The following is a 21,190-nucleotide window of genomic DNA, read 5'->3' as shown; positions in this document are numbered from 1 at the left end:
CAACTAGGCCAAGCTCAAGAGTGTCCTACCAAGATACCATCAACATGTCTCCTGTCTCACCAAAGGCCCAACATCCTTGACCACTGCTACACAAACGTCAAACATGCTGGCCACTCTATCCCTCATCTGTAATTTGACAAATCAGACCACAAGCTTGTGCTCCTGCTCCTGGCTTATAAGCAGAAACTGAAATGGGAGAATCTGATAAAGAAAGTTGTGCATGTTGGTCTGAGGCAACGGACGATCTCCTACAGAACTGCTTCGAGTCAGTGGACTGGTCCATATTCAAGAACTCAGCAACCAACCTAAATGAGTATGCCACTATAGTAACAGACTTCATTAGTAAGTGTGTAAAAGACTGTGTGCCAAAGAAGTTAATCCGAGTGTTTCCCAACCGGAAGACATGGATGAACAGGGACATCCACTTCCTACTGAAGCCTAAGTCTGAGGCGTCCAAGTCAGGTGACCCTGACCTATACAAGAAATGATGTGGAGATGCCGGCGTTGGATTGGGGTAAACACAGTAAGAAGTCTAACAACACCAGGTTAAAGTCCAACAGGTTTATTTGGTAGCAATGTGTCTTTGTGCCCTGTTTATGATCAGAACTCCCACCCACCCGACGAAGGGACAGCTTGTTCCGAAAGCTCATGGCTTTTGCTACCAAATAAACCTGTTGGACTTTAACCTGGTGTTGTGAGACTTCTTACTATGACAAGAAAGCCAGATACGATCTACGGAGGACCAATGATGCCAAGAGACAGTACAGCACCAAGCTAGAGTCCCAGGCTAGCCACACAAGCATCCATTGATTGTGGCAAGGTCTATGTGATATAAGGCTACAAGGTGAAGATGTGTAGAATCGCCGGCAGCGATGTACCCCTCCCCAATGAACTCGATGCATTCCATACTCATTTTCAGCAAGAGCCGAGGGGACGTCACCTGCCCCAACAGCCTCCGTCAAACCGATATCCGAGCTCACCATCGCAGACATCAGACCGGCCTTCTTGAAAGTTAACCCACAGAAAGCGACTGGCCAAGATAGGGTACCTGGATGAGCACTCAGACCCTGTGCGGACCAGCTGGCGGGGGTATAATCTCTCCCTCAGTAAAACAAAGGAGGTAGTCATCGACTTCAGGAAAGGTAGTGGAGGACCTGTCCCTGCCTACGTTAACAGTGTTAAAATGGAAATGATCGAGAGCTTCCATTTTCTAGGTGTTCAGATCACCAACAATCTGTCCTGGTCCCTCCACGCCGACGTTATAGTTAAGAAAGCCCACCAACGTCTCTACTTTCTCAGAAGGCTAAGGAAATTCAACATGTCCACTTTGACTCTAACCAGTATTTACAGATGCTCCATAGAAAGCATCCTATCTGGATGTATCACAGCTTGGGATGGCTCCTGCTCTGACCAAGACCGCAAGAAACTACAAAGTGTTGTGAACTCAGTCCATCATGCAAAACAGCCTCCCATCCACTGACTCCATCAAATACCCCAGGCACCCCGGATATACTCTATTCCACCTTCTTCCATCGGGAAAAAGGTACAAAAGCATGAAAACGTATCAACTGATTCAAGAACAGCTTCTTCCCTGCTGTCACCAGACATTTGAATGGTCCTATCATATATTGAGTTGAACTTTCACTTCACCCAACCTGTAACTGCAACATCACATTCTGCTCCCTATCATTTCCTTCTCTGCTATGTACTCTATGAATGGTATGTTTTGTCTGTGTGGCGTGCAAGAAATAATTTTTACTGTATCCCAGTAGATGTGACAACAATAAATCAAATCAAAGTTTTATCATCCTCTCTGTTAAACAGTTTTCTTTGCAAGTGCAATGGGGCCTCATAATCTCCAGTCAGCTTATGGACACAGCAAGTAAAAATCCGGCCCTGCCTTTCACTGAGACCCTCACTCCCATCACTGAGACCCTCACTCCCATCACTGAGACCCTCACTCCCATCACTGAGACCCTCACTCCCATCACTCTGAGATCCTCATTCCCATCACTCTGAGACCCCAACTCCCATCACTGAGACCCTCACTCCCATCACTGAGACCCTCACTCCCATCACACTGAGACCCTCACTCCCATCACTGAGACCCTCACTCCCATCACTGAGACCCTCACTCCCATCACTGAGACCCTCACTCCCATCACTGAGACCCTCACTCCCATCACTCTGAGATCCTCACTCCCATCACTCTGAGACCCTCACTCCCATCACTGAGACCCTCACTCCCATCACTGAGACCCTCACTCCCATCACTGAGACCCCCACTCCCATCACTGAGACCCTCACTGAGACCCTCACTCCCATCACTGAGACCCTCACTCCCATCCCTGAGACCCTCACTCTCATCACTGAGACCCCCACTCTCATCACTGAGACCCCCACTCTCATCACTGAGACCCCCACTCCCATCACTGAGACCCTCACTCCCATCACTGAGACCCTCACTCCCATCACTGAGACCCTCACTCCCATCACTGAGACCCTCACTCCCATCACTCTGAGACCCTCACTCTCTGCCTCTGCCGCTGTGTGTTGCAGTGTGGATGTGCTGAGGGTGAGGCAGGTCCCTGTACCCCGGGTAAATGGCCCAGTCAGCCCGCAGATGGAGCCAGTTGAACAGGCAGGTGGAGGCTGGAGAGAGCGGGAGACGGTGCCAGTCACTCAGTGAGCCGGGCACTCAGCCTCTGCTCCCGGGGGCCGCTACAGATTCAACCCCTTTCGCCCCCCACACCACCTCCTTCCTCCCGGTGCGGGGGCTGCCGGCAGCCTGGGACTCCCTGCAAGCGAGACCCCCATCCCCGGGATCCTGTAGCAGCCCCCTCCCCCTGGGTGTGGAGCAGAGGGAACCCTCCCTGAAACCCCAGCTGAGGGTCCTGGGGAAACACTCCTGTGTCCGGGAGCTGGCTCTGTCTGTGCTGATCCGGATCAGCTCCGGATTCACTGGATGAGGGAGTCTGGGGGGGGAGGGAGGGAGGGAGGTAGAGTCTGTGTAAATTTATACCCACTCCCTCCCCCCCCACACAAACTCCCCTTCCCACCCAGGGAGAGCCGCTGTCAGGAGTTGTGTTGATTCGAATTGGCAGCAGGAGTGGGAATGTCAGGGAGCCGGAGCCGGAGTGATGTCCCCCCGGCACTTTCCAGCTGATTGGGAACTGCCCTGGCTGACCTGAGAATTTCCAGGAGAAAGAGAGAGAGAGAGGAGGGGAGGGGGGTCAGTCCCACACTCCACACTGCTGCAAGCCATGGGTTACTGTGGCAGGAAAACTAAAACTTTGGTCTCCACTTGTGTGATCCTGAGCGGAGTCAGCAATCTCCTCTGCCTCATCTATATCGGCTGGGTTACCAACTACCAGGGCAGCGGGTACATCAAAGTGCAGCCGCCTTTACCTGAACTCAAACTGGAGGAGGACAAGAAGGAGAATGTGAGGCTGAGGGAGAGGTTAGACCGGCTGGAGAACGTTGTAAACCAACACTTGCAAGGTAAGATTCGACTCTATCCCCCCGACCAGAGTCTGGGACCTGCAGAATCCTCGCTGCACCTACCCCTGTGTTTAGTCTAAATGTCACAATAGCTCTGATCTTGATTCAGTTTTTTAACATTCTGTTGTTTACATAAAGGGCCTTGGTCAGTCCTTAAAGGCACATGTTGTGATTTTAATCCTGGGCTAGGTTAATGCCCCAGTATCTGTCCTACTGCCCCATCTGCCCTCCAAATGCCCCGATGCCCCATCATTCTGATCCTAATACCCAATCTGTCTGCGCCCTAACGCCCCATCAGTCTGCCCCGCAATGTCCCAAACATCTGTCCCCTAATGCCCCATCATTCTGTCCCCTAATGCCCCATCAGTCTGTTCCCCTAATGCCCCATCAGGCTTTCCCTTTATTGCCCCATCAGTCTGCTTCCCTAATGCCCCTCAGTCTACCATCCTAATGCCCCATCAGTCTGCCCCTTTATTGCACCATCAGTCTGTCCCTTAATGTCCCATCGGTCTGCCTCTCTAATGTCCCATCAGTTTGATCCTCTAATGCCCCCATCAGTCTGTCCTCTTAATGCCCCATCAGTCTGCCTTCCTAATGACCCATAAGTCTGCCCTCCTAATATCCCATCAAATTGACCCTCTAATGCCGCCGTCCTTCTGTCCCCTTAATGCCCCATCAAGTCTGCCCCTCAATGCCCCATCATTCCGTCCCCATACCGCCCCATCAGTCTGCCCCTCAATGTCCCAAACATCTGTCCCGTAATGCCCCATCATTCTGTCCCCTAATGCCCCATCAGTCTGTTCCTCTAATGTCCCAACAGGTTTTCCCTCTATTGCCCCATCAGACTGCCCCTCTATTGCCCCATCAATTTGCCCCTCTATTGCCCCATCAATTTGCCCCTCTATTGCCCCATCAATCTGCCCCTCTATTGCCTCATCAATCTGCCCCTCTATTGCCTCATCAATCTGCCCCTCTATTGCCCCATCAATCTGCCCCTCTATTGCCCCATCAGTCTGACCCTCAATTACCCCAGGTTCCCAGTCTCACATCATCCAGTCAACAGGTAAATGAAATATGTGAGTTTGTTCCTCCCTACCAGCCTTTCGGTAACTTCTGGCTGTTTTGGGGAAGGATTAAGCAGTTTATTGATCCTCTTTGCTCCCCTCCCTCAAGGCAGCTGGGGGAGGGGAGGGGGGAGGTGCGGGGGGGGAGGTGGGGGGTGGAGAAGGGGTGGTTATTTATCAAACGTTGACTTCAAACAGTCCCGCATGTGAGGCGAGAGTTATAAATCACTCTTTTTCTTTTAACGTGGAATTGATTAAATCCGACACAGGCCGGATCAGCCATGATCCTATTGAATGGCGGAACAGGCTTGAGGGGCCGAACGGCCTACTCCTGTTCCTATTTCTTATGGTCTTCTTCTGGTCACAGACTGAGATTTGATCATGAGTGAATGATCCCGTGAATATCGCCCAGGGCAGAAAGTGTGATTGTAGCTGAGGGAGAATTCCGAATGAGGTTGTCTAAATCGACCCAGGATGGAAGGGGATAGAATCCCAAGGGATAGAATCAAACACAAAACCAATTCTTCATAAGCAGGGTTACACACTACATCTTTTTGAGTGCACTGGTCAGATAAATAATAAACAGTATCTGAGTAAATGGGCTTGGAGTTTGAAAGCTGATCACAATATTGATTTAACTGGAGGAGATGAACGTATCAGAATAATCGAAAGTCCTTTTATGGTGTAGCAGAGAATTATTAGTGCTGTTACTTAAGCAGATCCAAAAGACTCTCACTATATATTATTTATCCCAAACATTTCATCTCACAGGCAGCTGGTTGTTGAGAGCCTCAGTGTAGACTGGAAAAAGCCACAGAGGTTTAGAAGCTGCAGACCGCTCTTGCTGAAGGGTATGCAATGTTGGCTGATACAAGGCTTTTAATCCATTGTTGTTGCTGTCAGACTTGGCTCTATGTGCAAGAAACAGGAGCTGGACTAGGCTGTATGGCCTCAGGTCTGGTTCCATCTTTCAGTATGGAAACCACAAACTTTGGACAGCGCTCCGTGTGTGATCTCAACAGAGTCCCGGCAATTGCAGCAATATTTCTCCATTCTTATATTCCAATCCCTTTGCAATAAAGGCCAACATGCCATTTATCTTAATTGCTTGCTTTGCCAATACCAACTTAACTGGTCCATGTAAAGAACACCCAAGTCCCTCTGAACATCAAGGCGGACAAATTTCACAATGTCTCATCTCAAAAATGGCACCCTTGACAGTAGCATTGCCTCAGTACTGCACCAGAATGTCAGCCTGGATTTTATGCTCAAGTCTTTGGAGTGGGACTACAGCTGTTTCACTGTCTGATGAGGCTACTCGCTGAGTTGTACTCAGAATTTCTCATGGGTTTCATCATCTCTCTCACAGGCATCTCCATGCACATCTACAAAGTCCTAGGAAGCCAAAGACAAAAGGCTAAAGAAATCTAGTTGTCTCTCTTGGCTAAGGGCACTGGGAGATTTCCTTACCCCTGCTTCTTGAACAACATTGTGTAATTTTATCAATAAAAACCATCCTGGAATAGAAATACAAAGATGTTGTAACAGAGAAGCAGGCCATTCTGGTCCAACCAATCCATGATGGTCCTTGCCCTCCATATCAGCAAATAGCTCCAGTAAAGTTTACCCACCAGATCCCCCCCCCCACACCCCATTCCCATATTCATTCAACTAATTTCCTCTATCCATATCTCCAATCTAATCCTGAATGTTAATATAAGGCTGGATTTCCATCCTAATGGTGGACAGTGGGAATTGGAAACCGGTTCAGCGTGGCTGCCGCAGAAGGAATTGCCTGCCAAGGTGGGGTTTTTGTTCAGGGGGAGCGGGGTGATGACAGAAGCTAACTGCTGTCCTTGGAAACAGTCCGGGGACAGCCACAGAGGCTGCTGAGCGCTGATAAGGGTTGCTTAAGAGACTTCACCCTAGTTGATTTATTTAATATCAAACCCTCATTATGTCTTCTGTGCTGAGAGCCCAGATATCTATTAGTCTGTTGGAACAGTTGTGCCCAAAGGAAAACATTGCTTAATTGGCAGTTCCTTTTCTGAGTTATTTTGTTAATGTTTAGTTACACAAGATAAAGAGGTGTCAAGTGCTTGTAGTGTGTGTTATTGATACTTTAACGGTCTGAATGATTGACACTTTTATAAGGCTGTCGTAAAATATGTTTTTTTTAAGGAAAATTACAAATGAATGACTTTTTTTTAAAGCTTTGCCACACATGCTATACAGTAAATGGCAGAAATCTTAAGAGTATTAGTAGGCAGAGGGATTCTGGGTGTACGGATACACAGGTCACTGAAAGTGGCAACGCAGGTAGAGAAAGTAGTCAAGAAGGCATATCTCCAAGTCATTCATTAAAAAAGCCATTCATTTGTAATTTTCCTTAAAAAAACATATTTTACGACAGCCTTATAAAAGTGTCAATCATTCAGATCTTTAAAGTATCAAGAGCAGAGACTACAAGCACTTGACACCTCTTTTTCTTGTGTAATTCAACATTGTACAATACGGCATGCTTGCCTTCATCGGCCGGGGCATTGAGTTTAAAAATTGGCAAGTCATATTGCAGCTTTATAGAACCTTAGTTAGGCCGTACTTGGAATATAGTGTTCAATTCTAGTCGCCACACTATCAGAAGGATGTGGAGGCTTTGGGGAGGGTACAGAAAAGATTTACCAGGATGCTGCCTAGTATGGAGGGCAATAGCTTTGAGGAGAGATTGGAAAAACTTGGTTTGTTCTCACTGGAATGACGGAGGTTGAGGGAAGACTTCATAGAAGTCTACAAGATTATGAGGGGCATGGACAGAGTGGATAGTCAGAAGCTTTTTCCCAGGGTGGAAGAGTCAATTACTAGGGGGCATAGGTTTAAGGTGCCAGGGGCAAGGTTTAAAGGAGATGTACGAGGCAGATTTTTTTACCAGAGGATGATGGGTGCCTGGAACTCGCTGCCGGGGGGAGGTGATGGAAGCAGATAAGATAGTGACTTTTAAGGTGCATCTTGACAAATACATGAATAGGAAGAGAATATGGTCCCCGGAAGGGTAAGGGGTTTTAGTTCAGTTGGGCAGCATGGTCAGTGCAGGCTTGGAGGGCCGAAGGGCCTATTCCTGTGCTGCAATTTTCTTTGTTCTTTGTTCTATGCTATTGTTACCATACTGTTCATCTGCACATAGTGTATACTGGGTGAATTGGCAGGGAAGTGCCATAGGTTGTCTTGGACAATATAAGGGACCAGTGGGAATGGGTGGCAGGCATAATCGTGGGCACCTGGAATGGGGTTGGAAATCCCTGTAGTGGGAACTGCACATTATTTTTAAAGGTCGTCAGAATCTCCCCAATTCCACTGTCATGGACAAAATGTACGCGTTTTCTTTCACTGCCTGTCGTATTCAGTATGCTTGTGTTTTCTTCCCCTCAGAGTGAGAATCCCAATTAATTAGTTTCCAGCAGCAAAATCAAATAATTTATTTAAAAATAAAATTATTTATTTATCATTGCACATGTGCCCTGGAATCTAAAACACAATGACTCAGTCAGCCACCTCACAGACACACTTGTGCACATGTAATGTAGGGAAATCAATACAGTTATAACTTAGAATTATCACAGTCTCTTTCATAGCAGTCCTGTAGTTTCTTAGATGAAGCTGATGCTTTGAAGTGACGGTCTTGTAAAAAAAAAGGACTTAGTAAGCTGTGAGACTTCTTGTAGTCAAACTTTCAGGAAGTTGGAACTCAGGTGAAGTTGCAGTTGGAACCAGTTGGTAGGGGAGCGGGGGGGGGGGGGGGGGGGGAGGGGGGGGAGTTGGTGGGGGAGAGGGGGGGGTGGGTGGTGGAACAGTCATCCCACCTTCAAGGTATTGAGGTTTATTATCTTGGCTGTTTGGATGACTTTCATCCGTGGAATTTTGTCAACAGAACAACTTCTGGTCTTTTTAAAAGCAAACAGAAAGTATGGCAGTTTCATTGTATGACTTGCATAAATCAAAGTCCTTTTCCAAATAAGGTAGGTGGTTCGATCAAATAACCATCCCGTGCTGTGGATTTTACATCTTGAGAATTTGAGACAGTCAGTGACTCTGTATTTGGAATGCAATTGATAACACCCTATTGAATTAGTTTCAGGGAAATTATTGAGTCAGCATTAGTCTGGGAGGTTCTTTTTGTTCCTTCTTGAGACAGAGGGAATCCACAGAGTGAAGTCAGCTGATCATAGAATCATAGAATCCCTATAGTGCAGAAGGAGGCAGTTCGGCCCATTGAATCTGTGCTGACTACAATCCCATCCAGGGCCTGTTCCCATAACTCCACGTATTTACCCTGTTAATTCCCTTGACACTAGGGTCAATTTAGCATGGCCAATCAACCTAACCCGCACATCTGTGGACTGTTGAAGGAAACCAGAGCACCCGGAGGAAACCCACGCAGACACGGGGAGAAAGTGCAAACTCCACACAGACAGTGACCCGAGGCCGGAATTGAACCTGGGACCCTGGCACTGTGAGGCAGCAGTGCTCACCACTGTGTCACCATGATGCCCTTGATCATCAGGTGGATATTTTTTGGCGCCTTTTGTGTCCATTTTATAAAATTATAAAAGTCAGTCTGAAGTTCAGAATCTACTGGGACACGACACTGTGAAAATTTGGCCCATATTTTCTGCCTCCATTATGAACGCAGGAAGTGAATCCCACGGCTTCCCACTTCTCTGTGTGGAGAGGTTTCCCCTGTCTATTGGCCATTGTTCAAACTATCTTACAATCTTGTATCAATGCCTTGTTAATTGTGTGTTAATTGTATTTAATTGTATGCAGATGGTAGGCATTAACTGGGGATTCACTTGTTCTTCTATAGATGGGAGCAGATTGAAACTGTGCTTCATTGAAACAGAAAATGCTGGAAATACTCAGCAGGTTTGGCAGCATCTGTGGAGAGAGAGAGAGAAATAGAACTCTGTGGACAGAATTTTAACTGTGGCACACCTTTTCTATTCATTCATGGGCATTGCTGGCTGGGCCAGCATTTATTATCCATCCCTGCCTGATTGCTCTTGAACTGAGTGACTTGTTAGGCTATTTCAGAGAGCAGTTAAGTGTCAACTACATTGCTGTGGATCTGGAGTCACATGTGGGTCACACAATGACAGATTTCCATCCCTAAAGGACATTAGTGAAGCAGATGGGTTTTTATGACAATCAGCAATGATTTCATGTACATAGTTAAGACTTTTAATTCCAGATTTTTTTTCTTTGAATTCAAATTCACCATCTGCTGTGATGGGATTCAGAAGTTTAACAACACCAGGTTAAAGTCCAACAGGTTTATTTGGTAGCAAATGCCACTAGCTTTCGGAGCGCTGCTCCTTCGTCAGGTGGAGTGGAGAAATGCTCACAAACAGGGCATACAGAGACACAAACTCAATTTACAGAATAATGATTGGAATGCAGTCTTTACAGATGATCAAGTCTTAAAGGTACAAACAATGTGAATGGAGGGAGCATTAAGCACAGCCTAAAGAGATGTATATTGTCTCCAGACAGGACAGCCAGTGAGATTCTGCATGTCACACTATCTGTAACCCCCACAGCTTTTCTGGACTTGCAGAATCTCACTGGCTGTCCTGTCTGGAGACAATATACATCTCTTTAGGCTGTGCTTAATGCTCCCTCCATTCACATTGTTTGTACCTTTAAGACTTGATTATCTGTAAAGACTGCATTCCAATCATTATTCTGTAAATTGAGTTTGTGTCTCTGTATGCCCTGTTTGTGAGCATTTCTCCACTCCACCTGATGAAGGGGCAGCGCTCCGAAAGCTAGTGGCATTTGCTACCAAATAAACCTGTTGGACTTTAACCTAGTGTTGTTAAACTTCTTACTGTGTTTACCCCAGTCCAACGCCGGCATCTCCACATCATGGGATTCAGACCCAGGTCCCCAGAGCATTAACCCTGGATCTCTGGATTACTAGTCCAGTGAAAATACCACTACGCTACTACTGTTCCCAATGGCGATGCAGAAACTGCTTGCCACTTCTGCTCTCAGCTTATTGCTGGTCCCCACATGATTACAATTCAAATTTAAAAAGTATGGGAGACACATGAAATCACGCAGTGGAAGAAGCTTCGTAGTGGTGAAACCACCATTAGCTGATAATGCAGCAAGTACAGGTGAATTATTACAGAGCCTCTCTTCATCAGAGAAGAGACTCTTCATCAGTCTCTTCTCTGATGAAGAGACTCCCTGGTCAAACAGGGAGTCTCTTCATCAGAGCCACAACTCCATTGTAATTAACGTAAAGTTTATTGAGAACACAAAGTTGCCAAGCCTGTTTCAAATTTAGATTTCACTTAACTATATTTGATTTATTATTGTCACATGTATTGACATACAGTGAAAAGTATTGTTTCTTGTGCGCTATGCAGACAAAGCATACTGTTCATAAAGAAGGAAATGAGAGAGTGCAGAATGCAGTGTTACAGTCATAGTTAAGGTGTAGAGAAAGATCAACTTAATGCGAGGTAGGTCCATTCAAAGGTCTGACAGCAGCAGAGAAGAAGCTGTTCTTGAGTTGGTTGGTACACGGCTTCAGACTTTTGTATCTTTTTCCCGACGGAAGAAGGTGGAAGAGAGAATGTTCGGGGTGCGTGCTGTTTGCTTTGCCGCAGCAGTGGGAAGCGTAGACAGAGTCAATGGATGCGAGGCTGGTTTGCATGATGGATTGGGCTACATTCATGATCTTTTGTAGTTTCTTGCAGTCTTGGGCAGAGCAGGAGCCATACCAAGCTGTGATACAAGCAGAAAGAATGCTTTCTATGGTGCATCTGTAAAGGTTGGTGAGAGTCGTAGCTGACATACCAAATTTCCTTAGTCTTCTGAGAAAGTAGAGGCATTGGTGGGCTTTCGTAACTATAGTGTTGGCATGGGGGGAACCAGGACAGGTTGTTGGTTATCTGGACATCCAAAAACTTGAAGCTTTTGACCATTTCTACTTATCTCACATTAAGTTGTCTTCATTGTGTGATCTAATTTAGTCAGAAATGTATGGGCACAAATGGTTGGCACATATCATGGGTACAGGGGAGTTCAGGACATTTCTTTATTGTGAAAGAAGCAATGAGGCTTGACGCGCCACCAATATGCCACATATTTCTGCATCTCAACCTGCTGTTGCAAAATTAAATTGCGACTTTAGCCTAATTCAGTCACCCCATGCGCCATGTTTCCTGTTCTTGCAGACTCCATAAAATACCCCCCCCCCATTTCTCTCTCCACAGATGCTGCCAGATCTGCTGAGTATTTCCAACAATTTCTAGTTTTATTTCAGATTCATGCAATGAGACAGGATTAATTAGTGATCTTATAATGAATGTGCCCTAAGGTAGCAACGATCATAATATGATTGAATTGTACATTAAGTTTGAGGGAGAGAAGAGTAGGTCCAAGACTGGTATTTTAAACTGAAATAGTGGTAATTAAGAGGGCATGAAAGCAGAACGAGCTAAAGTGACCTGGCAAATGAGGTTGAGGATTGGGTCAATAGAGATGCAGTAGTAGACATTTTAAAGAATATTTTAGAATACTCAGAATAGATACATGCCAACGAGAAAGGAAGATTTCAAGAAGCAGATTCACCAATCGTGGCTAATTAAAAAAACTAAACACAGTATCAAAATTAAAGAAATAATTGCACAAATTTGGGTGAGAAGTCTGAAGATTGCACAGAACATAAAGAACAGCAAAGAATGACTAAAATATTGAGAAATCAGAAAAAGTTAGAGAGCAAGAGAAAGCTAGTTAGAAATGGAAGACAGATAGTAAGAGTTTCTATAGCTACTTAAAATTAAAAAGAGTTAACAAAGTGAGTATTGGTCCCATGGAAAGTGAGTCTGAGGAATTCATAATAGAGGGCAAGGAGATGACAGTTGAATTAAACAGGTATTTTGCATCAGTCATCACTATAGAGGATACAAGTATTAACTGAGAATTAGCTGTTAATTAGGAAGCGGGAAGTGTAGTCAGAATCAATGGATGGGAGGCTGGTTTGCATGATGGATTGGGCTACAGGAACTCAAGACAATTACAATCACCAGAGAAGAGGTATTGAGCAAATTGTTAGGTCTGCAGGCTTATAACTCCCTAGGTCTGGATGAACTTCATCCTAGGGTCTTAAAAGAAGTAGATAGTAAGATGGTTGATGCATTGATTTTAATTTTCCAAAATTCCCTAGATTCAGGAAGGTTCCATTAGACTGGATTTTTAAAAATTCATTCGTGGGACATGGGCGTCGCTGGCTGGCCAGCATTTATTGCCCATTCATAGTTACCCTTGAGAAGGTGGTGGTGAGCTGCCTTCTTGAATCGCTGCAGTCCATGAGCTGTCCGTTGACCCACAATGCCGTTAGGGAGGGAATTCCAGGATTTTGATCCAGCTTCTGTGAAGGAACGGCCGATATATTTCCAAGTCAGGCTGGTGAGTGGCTTGATGGGGAACTTGGAGGTGGTGGTGTTCCCATGAATCTGCTGCCCTTGTCCTTCTAGATGGAAGTGGTCGTGGTTTTGGAATGTGCTATCTGAGGATCTTTGGTGAGTTGCTACAGTGCATCTTGTAGATAATACACACTGCGGCTACTGAGTGTCAGTGGTGGAGGGAGTGGATATTTGAGGATGTAGGCTGCTTTGTCCTGGATGCTGTCAAGGATGATAGTGAATGTAACTCCTTTTATTCAAAAAAGAAGGAAACTACAGTCCTGTTAGCCTAACATATGTCATAGGGAAAATACTAGAAGGTATTATTAAGTATGTTATGGCAGGGTACTTAGAAAAATTCAAAGCAATCAGGCAGAATCAACATGGCCTAGTGATTGGGAAATCATGTTTAACCAATTTATTGGAGTTCTTTGAAGGAGTCAAAGTGCTGTGGATAAAGGGGAACCAGTGGACGTACTGTATTTAGATTTCCAGAAGGTATTTGATAAGGTGCCACATCAAAAGTTATAGTGAAAAATAAAAGCTCATGGTGCAGGGGGTAACATATTGGCATGGATTGAAGATTGGCTAGCTAACAGGAATCAGTCAGCATAAATGGGTCTTTTTCTGGTTGGCAGCATGTGATGAGTGGTGTGCCACAGGGATCAGTGCTGGGGCCTCAATCTTTTACAATTTATATATAAATGACTTGGATGAAGGGATTGAAGCTATGTTTGCTGTATTTGCTGATGACACAAAGATAGGTTGGAAAATAGGTTGTGACGAGGAATAAGGAGGCTACAAAGGGGTGTAAATGGGTTATATGAGTGGGCAAAGACCTAGCCAGTGGAGTATAATGTAGGCAAATGTGAAATTATCTCATTTGACAGGAAGAATAATAAAGTACTGTGGTAAACCACTGTTATATGTTATCTGTAGTGGTTAACCACCGTAGTTAGTATTTCTGAGTACCTGTATATGTGGCACATCCCTGTCGGTTCCGCCCAAGTCTCCTCCCCCTGGTCTGGGTATAAAGGCGGCGGCTCCTCCCCCTTGCTCTCAGTTCAGACCCGATCACCGACAGGGATGGCTCCAAGTTCTTGCCAATAAAAGCCTATTTGTCTTGCTCACAACTAGTCTCGGCTCGATTGATAGCGCATCAAGTACCAAGATGTCTAACTGGTGAGAGAGTGCAAAGCTCTGGAGTGCAGAGGAATCTGGGCATCCAAGTGTCGCAAAAGGTTATTATGCAGGTATAGAAATTAATTAGGGAAGCTAGTAGAATGTTATCATTTATTGCAAGGAGAATTGATTACAAAAGTAGTGGGGTTATGCTTCAGTTATACATGACATTGGTGAGACCACATCAGGAGTACTGTGTACAGTATTGGTCTCCTTATTTATCAGTAATTCTTCAGAAAGGCCTTTAATTATTCTTCTCTGCACCGTATACTCCTCTCTCCCTCCTAATTGACTCATCAGGGCTCCAATCCTCTCGGGATTGGGGAAGGGGCAGGGTAGGCTGGGGCTGCTGATGGGTGGGACTGCCCCAGCACCTCATGGGGTTATAGTAATGTAGTGGTCATGTTTACTGGACTAGTAACCAACAAGAAGTGAGTTCAGATCCCCCCACCATGATGTTCAACTTTCAAAATAAAGTCTGGAAATGAAAACAATTTGGTTATCAATAAAAGTGACCATGAAGCAAGACATGGGCGGCACGGTGGCACAGTGGTTAGCGCTGCTGCCTCACAGCGCCAGGGATCCAGGTTCAATTCCGGCCTCGGGTCACTATCTGTGTGGAGTTTGCACATTCTCCCCGTGTCTGTGTGGGCTTCCTCCAGGTGCTCCAGTTTCCTCCCACAATCCAAAGATGTGCAGGTGAGGTTGATTGGCTAAACTAAATTGAGCCTAGTGTCAGGGGGATTAGCAGGTTAAATATGAGGGGTTACGGGAATAGGGCCTGGGTGGGATTGTGGTCGGTGAAGACTCGATGGGCTGAATGGCCGCCTTCTGCACTGTAGGGATTCTATGAGGATGCTTGGTTGTACCAAACTGTTAATAGTTCCAGAGGATTCGCCCACCTTCTCAAGGGCATCTAGAAATGGGCAATAAACAGTGGCCTTGCCTGTGATATTCACATCCACTGAATGAGTAATACATGATTTCCAGCCATGTGAATCTAGCCGATTGTTTGTGATTCCTGGATCCTAAGCTGGATCCTTATTCTGCTCCTCTCCTAGTATTCCTGTGAACGTTTGAGTTGTGGACAGCGGGGATTCCGGTTCAGGAACTTTTCAGACCAACGTGTTGCATTTTTTTTCAATTTGAGACAGTTGAATAAACAAAGAGTTTCCAGTGGCAGGAGGGTTGGTAAACAGAGAATGTTGATTTACAGGGATTGGCAGAAGGACCAGACATCACTTGATGAAATGATTAGTTCACGGGGTGACCTGAAACGTGCTTCCTTGAAAGGGAAATTCAATAATAACTTTGGAAATGGAATTGAATAAATACTCTGCCGGGCAATATGGGGAAAGATGCCAGGAAGTGGAATTAATTAGTTTCTTCTTTCATAGACCATAGAACAGTACAGCACAGGTACAGGCCCTTCGGCCCACAATGTTGTGCCGAACAAATTAAACTAATCCCTCTGCCTGCCCTTGTTCCATATCCCCTTATTGCAGAGTGCAGAGAAGGTTCACCAGGTTGATACTGGAGATGAGGGGTGTAGCTTATGAGGAGAGATTGAACAGATTGGGTCTATACTCGTTGGAGTTTAGAAGGCTGAGGGGTGATCTTATGGAGACATATAAGATAATGAAGGGGCTGGATAGGGTAGAGGTAGAGAGATTCTTTCCACTTAGAAAGGAAGCTAGAACTAGAGGGCACAGCCTCAAAATAAAGGGGGGTCAGTTTAGGACAGAGTTGAGGGGGAACTTCTTCTCTCAGAGGGTAGTGAATCTCTGGAATTCTCTGCCCACTGAAGTGGTGGAGGCTACCTCGTTGAATATGTTTAAATCACGGGTAGATAGATTTCTGATCGATAAGGGAATTAAGGGATATGGGGAGCAGGCAGGTAAGTGGAACTGATTCGCTTCAGATCAGCCATGATCTTGATGAATGGCGGGGCAGGCCCGAGGGGCTAGATGGCCTACTCCTGCTCCTATTTCTTATGTTCTTATTTCTTGCATATTCATGTGCTTATCTAAAAGCCCTTTAAACATCCCTATCGTACCTGCCTGCACCACCATAGAACATAAACAGCAGCATAGACACGATGGGCCGAATAGTCTCCTTTCCTTCTGGGTGGCTTTATGCTTGACGTAGCTTTACACCTTGAATTATTCCCCCCCGCCCCCCCCAAAAAATACTGCAAGGTGCTGTGAGGGATTAAAGAAGGAAGGTGGAGAATCTGTGAGTGAAGCCGCTTCCAGTAAACCCTTTATTCAAACCCAACAAAGCCCATGGGATTTATTCATCACTACCTTCATTAGCTGCAGCTCAACACATTTTGCATCGCAGTTAAAGACATCAATACAAGGGGAGAATAGCTAAGCAGGTTATATATAGACAGCTATAACCCCCTAGGTGTAAGTCACAATGGATATTATCGATGCAGCAATCTTTAATACATGCGATGAAGTTTATTCTCTTTGGCGTTTTGAGAACCTTTGGAATGTATGTAAAATTAATTTGTGCTGGATCATTTCCCCATGGCTGATAAACACTGAGTAGGGTGTAAGGCTAATGAAGAGAATTTAGAGCTCCCAGCAACCCTCTCTAAATGATAGATTAGCCTTCGAGTGCTGCACAAAGCAGCTTCAATCATGATTAGAATGGCTACATCTCACTTACCTGCAGTGGAGCCCACTTTACATTGCTGCTTAGATATTGTATGGAGCCGCTGCTCGCCAGTGACGGCACAGATTACACTTGCGATTACTGTCTGCTTTCCAATGGGGCAAAGATGTTGCAGCTGCCCCGCACCGCAGACAGGTTAGAACAAGAAAGAAAAGGGTGCAGAAACCAGCTCGAGTTCCTCTTTCTCAGTGAAAGGAATGGATTGAATGGTAAAATGCACACTCGTGTGTGTGTTTGCCTGCTGGATTTGTGTGTGCCATAATTGTTATCCACCCTGTTGGATGCACTGTCAGGTCCTGAGCCCCGGGGTGTGGGGAGGAATTGTTCTGGAAGATGCTGGAACCAGGCACTATTATTCCACAGGCGCACTGATTTACACAGGCCCAAGCCCCCCCTCAGCAGTCTGCTGCTTCTGTGAGGCACACACTTCTAATGTGACAGTGCTTTGTCAGAAGCCTTAGTGCCCAAGCACAGGTCTCTCAACAATTCCTGTATCCACACCAACCGTTCAAAATGGTCTTTCTGTAACTTCTGCATAATAACACTTTACAGGTGGCATTATCAGCTCGAGAAAGGCTTGAAGTTCAATATTTGGGTGGGAGTGTGGGCAGTTTCTTCTCTCTAGTTTATGTGATCGGGTTTGATTATTATGATAAGGTGACGAAATGCCAATAGTAGCAATGTTTTACAAAGCATTATTTATCAACAGCTCTGCAGCCCAAAAAATAAATAAGATGAACTTTCCTGATCTCCCCCAGGCGCTGAAGATTTATTATCCTAGGTTGTTTAATTTAAAGTTGCGAACCGAAATTGACAACAAGTCTTAAAATTATTGAGTGTTTGGCGCGAATTAGCACTCCTGCGTCAATTACCTTGACTCACAAGTGTAACTGTGTGCGAAAGGTGGAATGTTATCCTTTTTTTTTGTTCAATGTATCCCTAAGGAATGTGAGCAGACGGTCCTTGACTGACCTTTAAACAGTCTGAAAGGATAATGCGGGAACAGTTCAAATGTTTGGAATGCAGCGCGGAATCAGCTCTGCACCAATACTGCCCGCAGGCTTCCTGCCTTAATGCAGCCCTGGAGATTTCAGACTCACAGCACAGTTATCAGCGCGGTTGCATCGTTCAGAGGATCCAGGGGTTACCTTCTACCCTGCTACCTACATCCGGAGCTGCTTTTGGTTAACCCTATACATTAAATCAACATGCTTGGGAGATACATTTTATAAAAAAGCAGCTCCTTAATGCATCAAAGCAAACAGAATCTCAAAGGAAACTTAAAAAATCAAAGCATTGAAGGAGCTTGATAAAACACACAGAAATACCAAGAAACAATACTTTTCACTATATACTAATACACATGACAATAATAAATCAAATCAGATCAAACACCCCAGTCCCCGTGGTACCCACGAAACATGGAAGGCCCATGGCAGTAATCATGTGCTCTCTTTCCAGGGAAACCTATGTCTGGTGTGTGCAACTGCTTGTATGTATACAAGATTACACGTGTGACATTGCGGGCAAGTGTATGTTCACTTTTGTGTGCATCTGTGCTTAAATGGGCCCTTGCACCTCAACAATGTTTCTTTTTTAAAAAAGGCATGTTTTTTGCTCCTACAAGTAAATTGGGTGATACAATATCTTATGTTGGTTGACCTGAGAACCGAAATAAATCTTGAGTCAAAGAGGGGAAGGTTTGTGTTTGTTTTTATGTGATTTTAGAGAAAGTAATTGCAACTTAACAGGATAGTGCATTGAACCATGGTTCAGACTTTCATCTTCTGGGTTTTGGTTCGTGGTACAGTTTATGGAACTGATATCTTTAAGTTTATTTATTAGTGTCACAAGTAGGCTTACATTAACACTGCAATGAAGTTACTGCGAAAATCCCCTAGTCGCCACACTCCGGTGCCTGTTCGGCTACACTGAGGGAGAAATTAGCATGGCCAATGCACCTAACCAGCACATATTTTGGACTGTGGGAGGAAACTAGAGCACCTGAAGGAAACCCATGCAGCCACGGGGAAAATGTGCAGACTCCGCACAGACAGTGACCCAAGCTGGGAAGCGAACCCGGGACCCTGGCACTGTGAGGCAGTGGTGCTAACCACTGTGCCACCATGCTATCTGCACTGTTTAAAGCAGACAAGATTATCATCTCACCTAGAAAGAAAAATCAGGGAAGTCTTTCAGAAACTATCATTGCGGGCTATTTGACTATGTAAAGACAATAAGATTTAACGATCTCTTGTGGGTCAGCTGAAATCTTTCATTGTTAAATATTTGAACAATTGATAATATGCAGTGTTTTCCTGCTTCTATGTTATCTTATTTTTAAATACATCTAGCTATTGGGTTTAGCTAAAGACTTCTTGTATTATACAGCAAACCATGGTGGGCTTGTATGGTGGTTTTGTTGCATTTTCTGTAACTGAAGTCTCACCATTAGTCCTGTCGCACATTATCTCACTTAAGGAATCAGGGGCTTAGTCCTGTTGAGTCGGTGGCAATTATTTTGGATAAGGCAACAAGGTACACGTTTCAGTTCATTAGAGACTCACGGAAACTGATTTCTATGAACTTCATTAAAATTGTTGTGAGAAGCTCAGAATTGTAACATCCAAAGATTTAAAATACTTGGTTAAAGAACTAAAGAGGAAAGGAGAAAAAAAATTCATAAAGAGGACAGTTACGATCTGACGTACCCTAGCTGAATGTGCGAGAGAAGACAAATTGGTCATGTACACAAAGAAAGCTAGTTTACAGGGTGATGGAGAAAATACTGAGACAGAACTAATTGGATAACACCCTCAAAGAGATAGTACAGAGGCATGATGAGATGAATGGTCTCCTTCTGTACTATAAGGTTCTAGGATTCTATGATCAGCCAGCACTCAGTGCATTAGTTCAAAGATATTGGGTTAGGTGGATTGGCCAATGCTAGATTGCCCCTTAGTGTCAAAGAGATTAGCAGGGTAAATACATGGGGTGATGGGGATAGGGCCTGAGTAGGATTGTTGTCAATGCAGACTTGATGGGTCCAATGACCTTTCTCTGCACTGTAAGTTAAGTTAAATTTATTTATTAGTCACAAATAGGTTTACATTCACACTGCAATGAAGTTACTGTGAAAATCCCCTGGTTGCCACACTCCGTCGCATGTTCGGGTAACACTGAGGGAGAATTTAGCATGGCCAATGCACCTAACCTGCACATCTTTGGACTGTGGGAGGAAACCGGAGCACCCGGAGGAAACCCACGCAGACACAGGGAGGACGTGCAAACTCCACACTAGACAGTGACCCAAGCTGGGAATCGAACTCAGGTCCCTGGCGCTGTGAGGCAGCAGCGCTAACGACTGTCCCACCGTGCTGCGGATTCTGTGATGATTCTCTGATTATTCTGGTGCTAAGATGTAATTGTGTTTAAAATCTCCTGTCACTTTAAGATCTAATTAAACTCCCCGTTTGAGCTCATGATCATTCAATTGCTGATTGATGGTAAAGTTTGCAAGTTGGAAGTTAATTTTTCAGAAAACTCAGACACCGAGGCCAGAGCAACCTATATTGGATTATGGCAGCAGATTAATAGATTTTTTCACCACACAGCCAAACAATATTGTTACTTCAGAAAAATGATTATGGTAGAATGTCAGTCTTCAAACTCTCCAAAGGATATTGCACACACACAATATGTTGCCTGGATTGAGTGACATGCCTTATGAGGATAGGCTGAGAGAGCTCGGTCTTTTCTCCTTGGAGAGACGAAGGATGAGAGGAGACCTAATAGAGGTGTATAAGATGTTGAGAGGCATAGGTCGGGTGGACTCTCAGAGGCTTTTTCCCAGGGTGGAAATGTCTGCTACGAGAAGACACAGGTTTAGGGTGCTGGGGGGTAGGTACAGGGGAGATGTATGGGGTAAGTTTTTCACACAGAGGGTGGTGGGCGAGTGGAATCGGTTGCCGTCAGTAGTGGTGGAGGCGAACTCAATAGGGTCTTTTAAGCGACTCCTGGATGAGTACATGGAGCGTAATAGGATGGAGGGGTATAGGTAGGTCTAGAAGGTAGGGATGTGTTCGGCACAACTTGTGGGCCGAAGGGCCTGTTTGTGCTGTAGTTTTTCTATGTTTCTATGTTTCTAACTTCCTTAATCAGACTTCCAAACCAAGGTTGGTGTTTTGAAAAACCAGCTTTCACAGATGCATGTGTTTTTAAAAAATTTACGCAATTCACACTACAACTAGTGCAGTGGATGAACTCTTTATGAGTGCTGTAGCTATC

General features: G+C 45.0%; 1 protein-coding gene across 2 annotated transcripts in view; it reads left to right on the top strand.

Annotated features, from left to right (window-relative positions):
• The first annotated feature begins 2,667 nt into the window (after positions 1–2,667).
• galnt18b (UDP-N-acetyl-alpha-D-galactosamine:polypeptide N-acetylgalactosaminyltransferase 18b) overlaps positions 2,668–21,190 on the top strand; it is a 297,715-nt gene continuing 279,192 nt past the window's right edge. For both annotated transcript variants that reach the window (XM_078220864.1, XM_078220865.1), the window contains exon 1: positions 2,668–3,501. In XM_078220864.1, coding sequence (XP_078076990.1) covers positions 3,264–3,501 — 238 coding nt within the window. In that variant the 5' untranslated portion in view covers positions 2,668–3,263. The remainder of the gene's footprint in view (positions 3,502–21,190) is intronic.

The sequence above is a fragment of the Mustelus asterias genome, chromosome 9 (genome assembly GCF_964213995.1).
Source record: "Mustelus asterias chromosome 9, sMusAst1.hap1.1, whole genome shotgun sequence".
In the NCBI taxonomy this organism is placed as follows: Eukaryota; Metazoa; Chordata; class Chondrichthyes; order Carcharhiniformes; family Triakidae; genus Mustelus; species Mustelus asterias.
The sequence above is the reverse complement of the archived record's forward strand: the minus strand, read 5'-3'. Positions and strand labels throughout refer to the sequence as shown.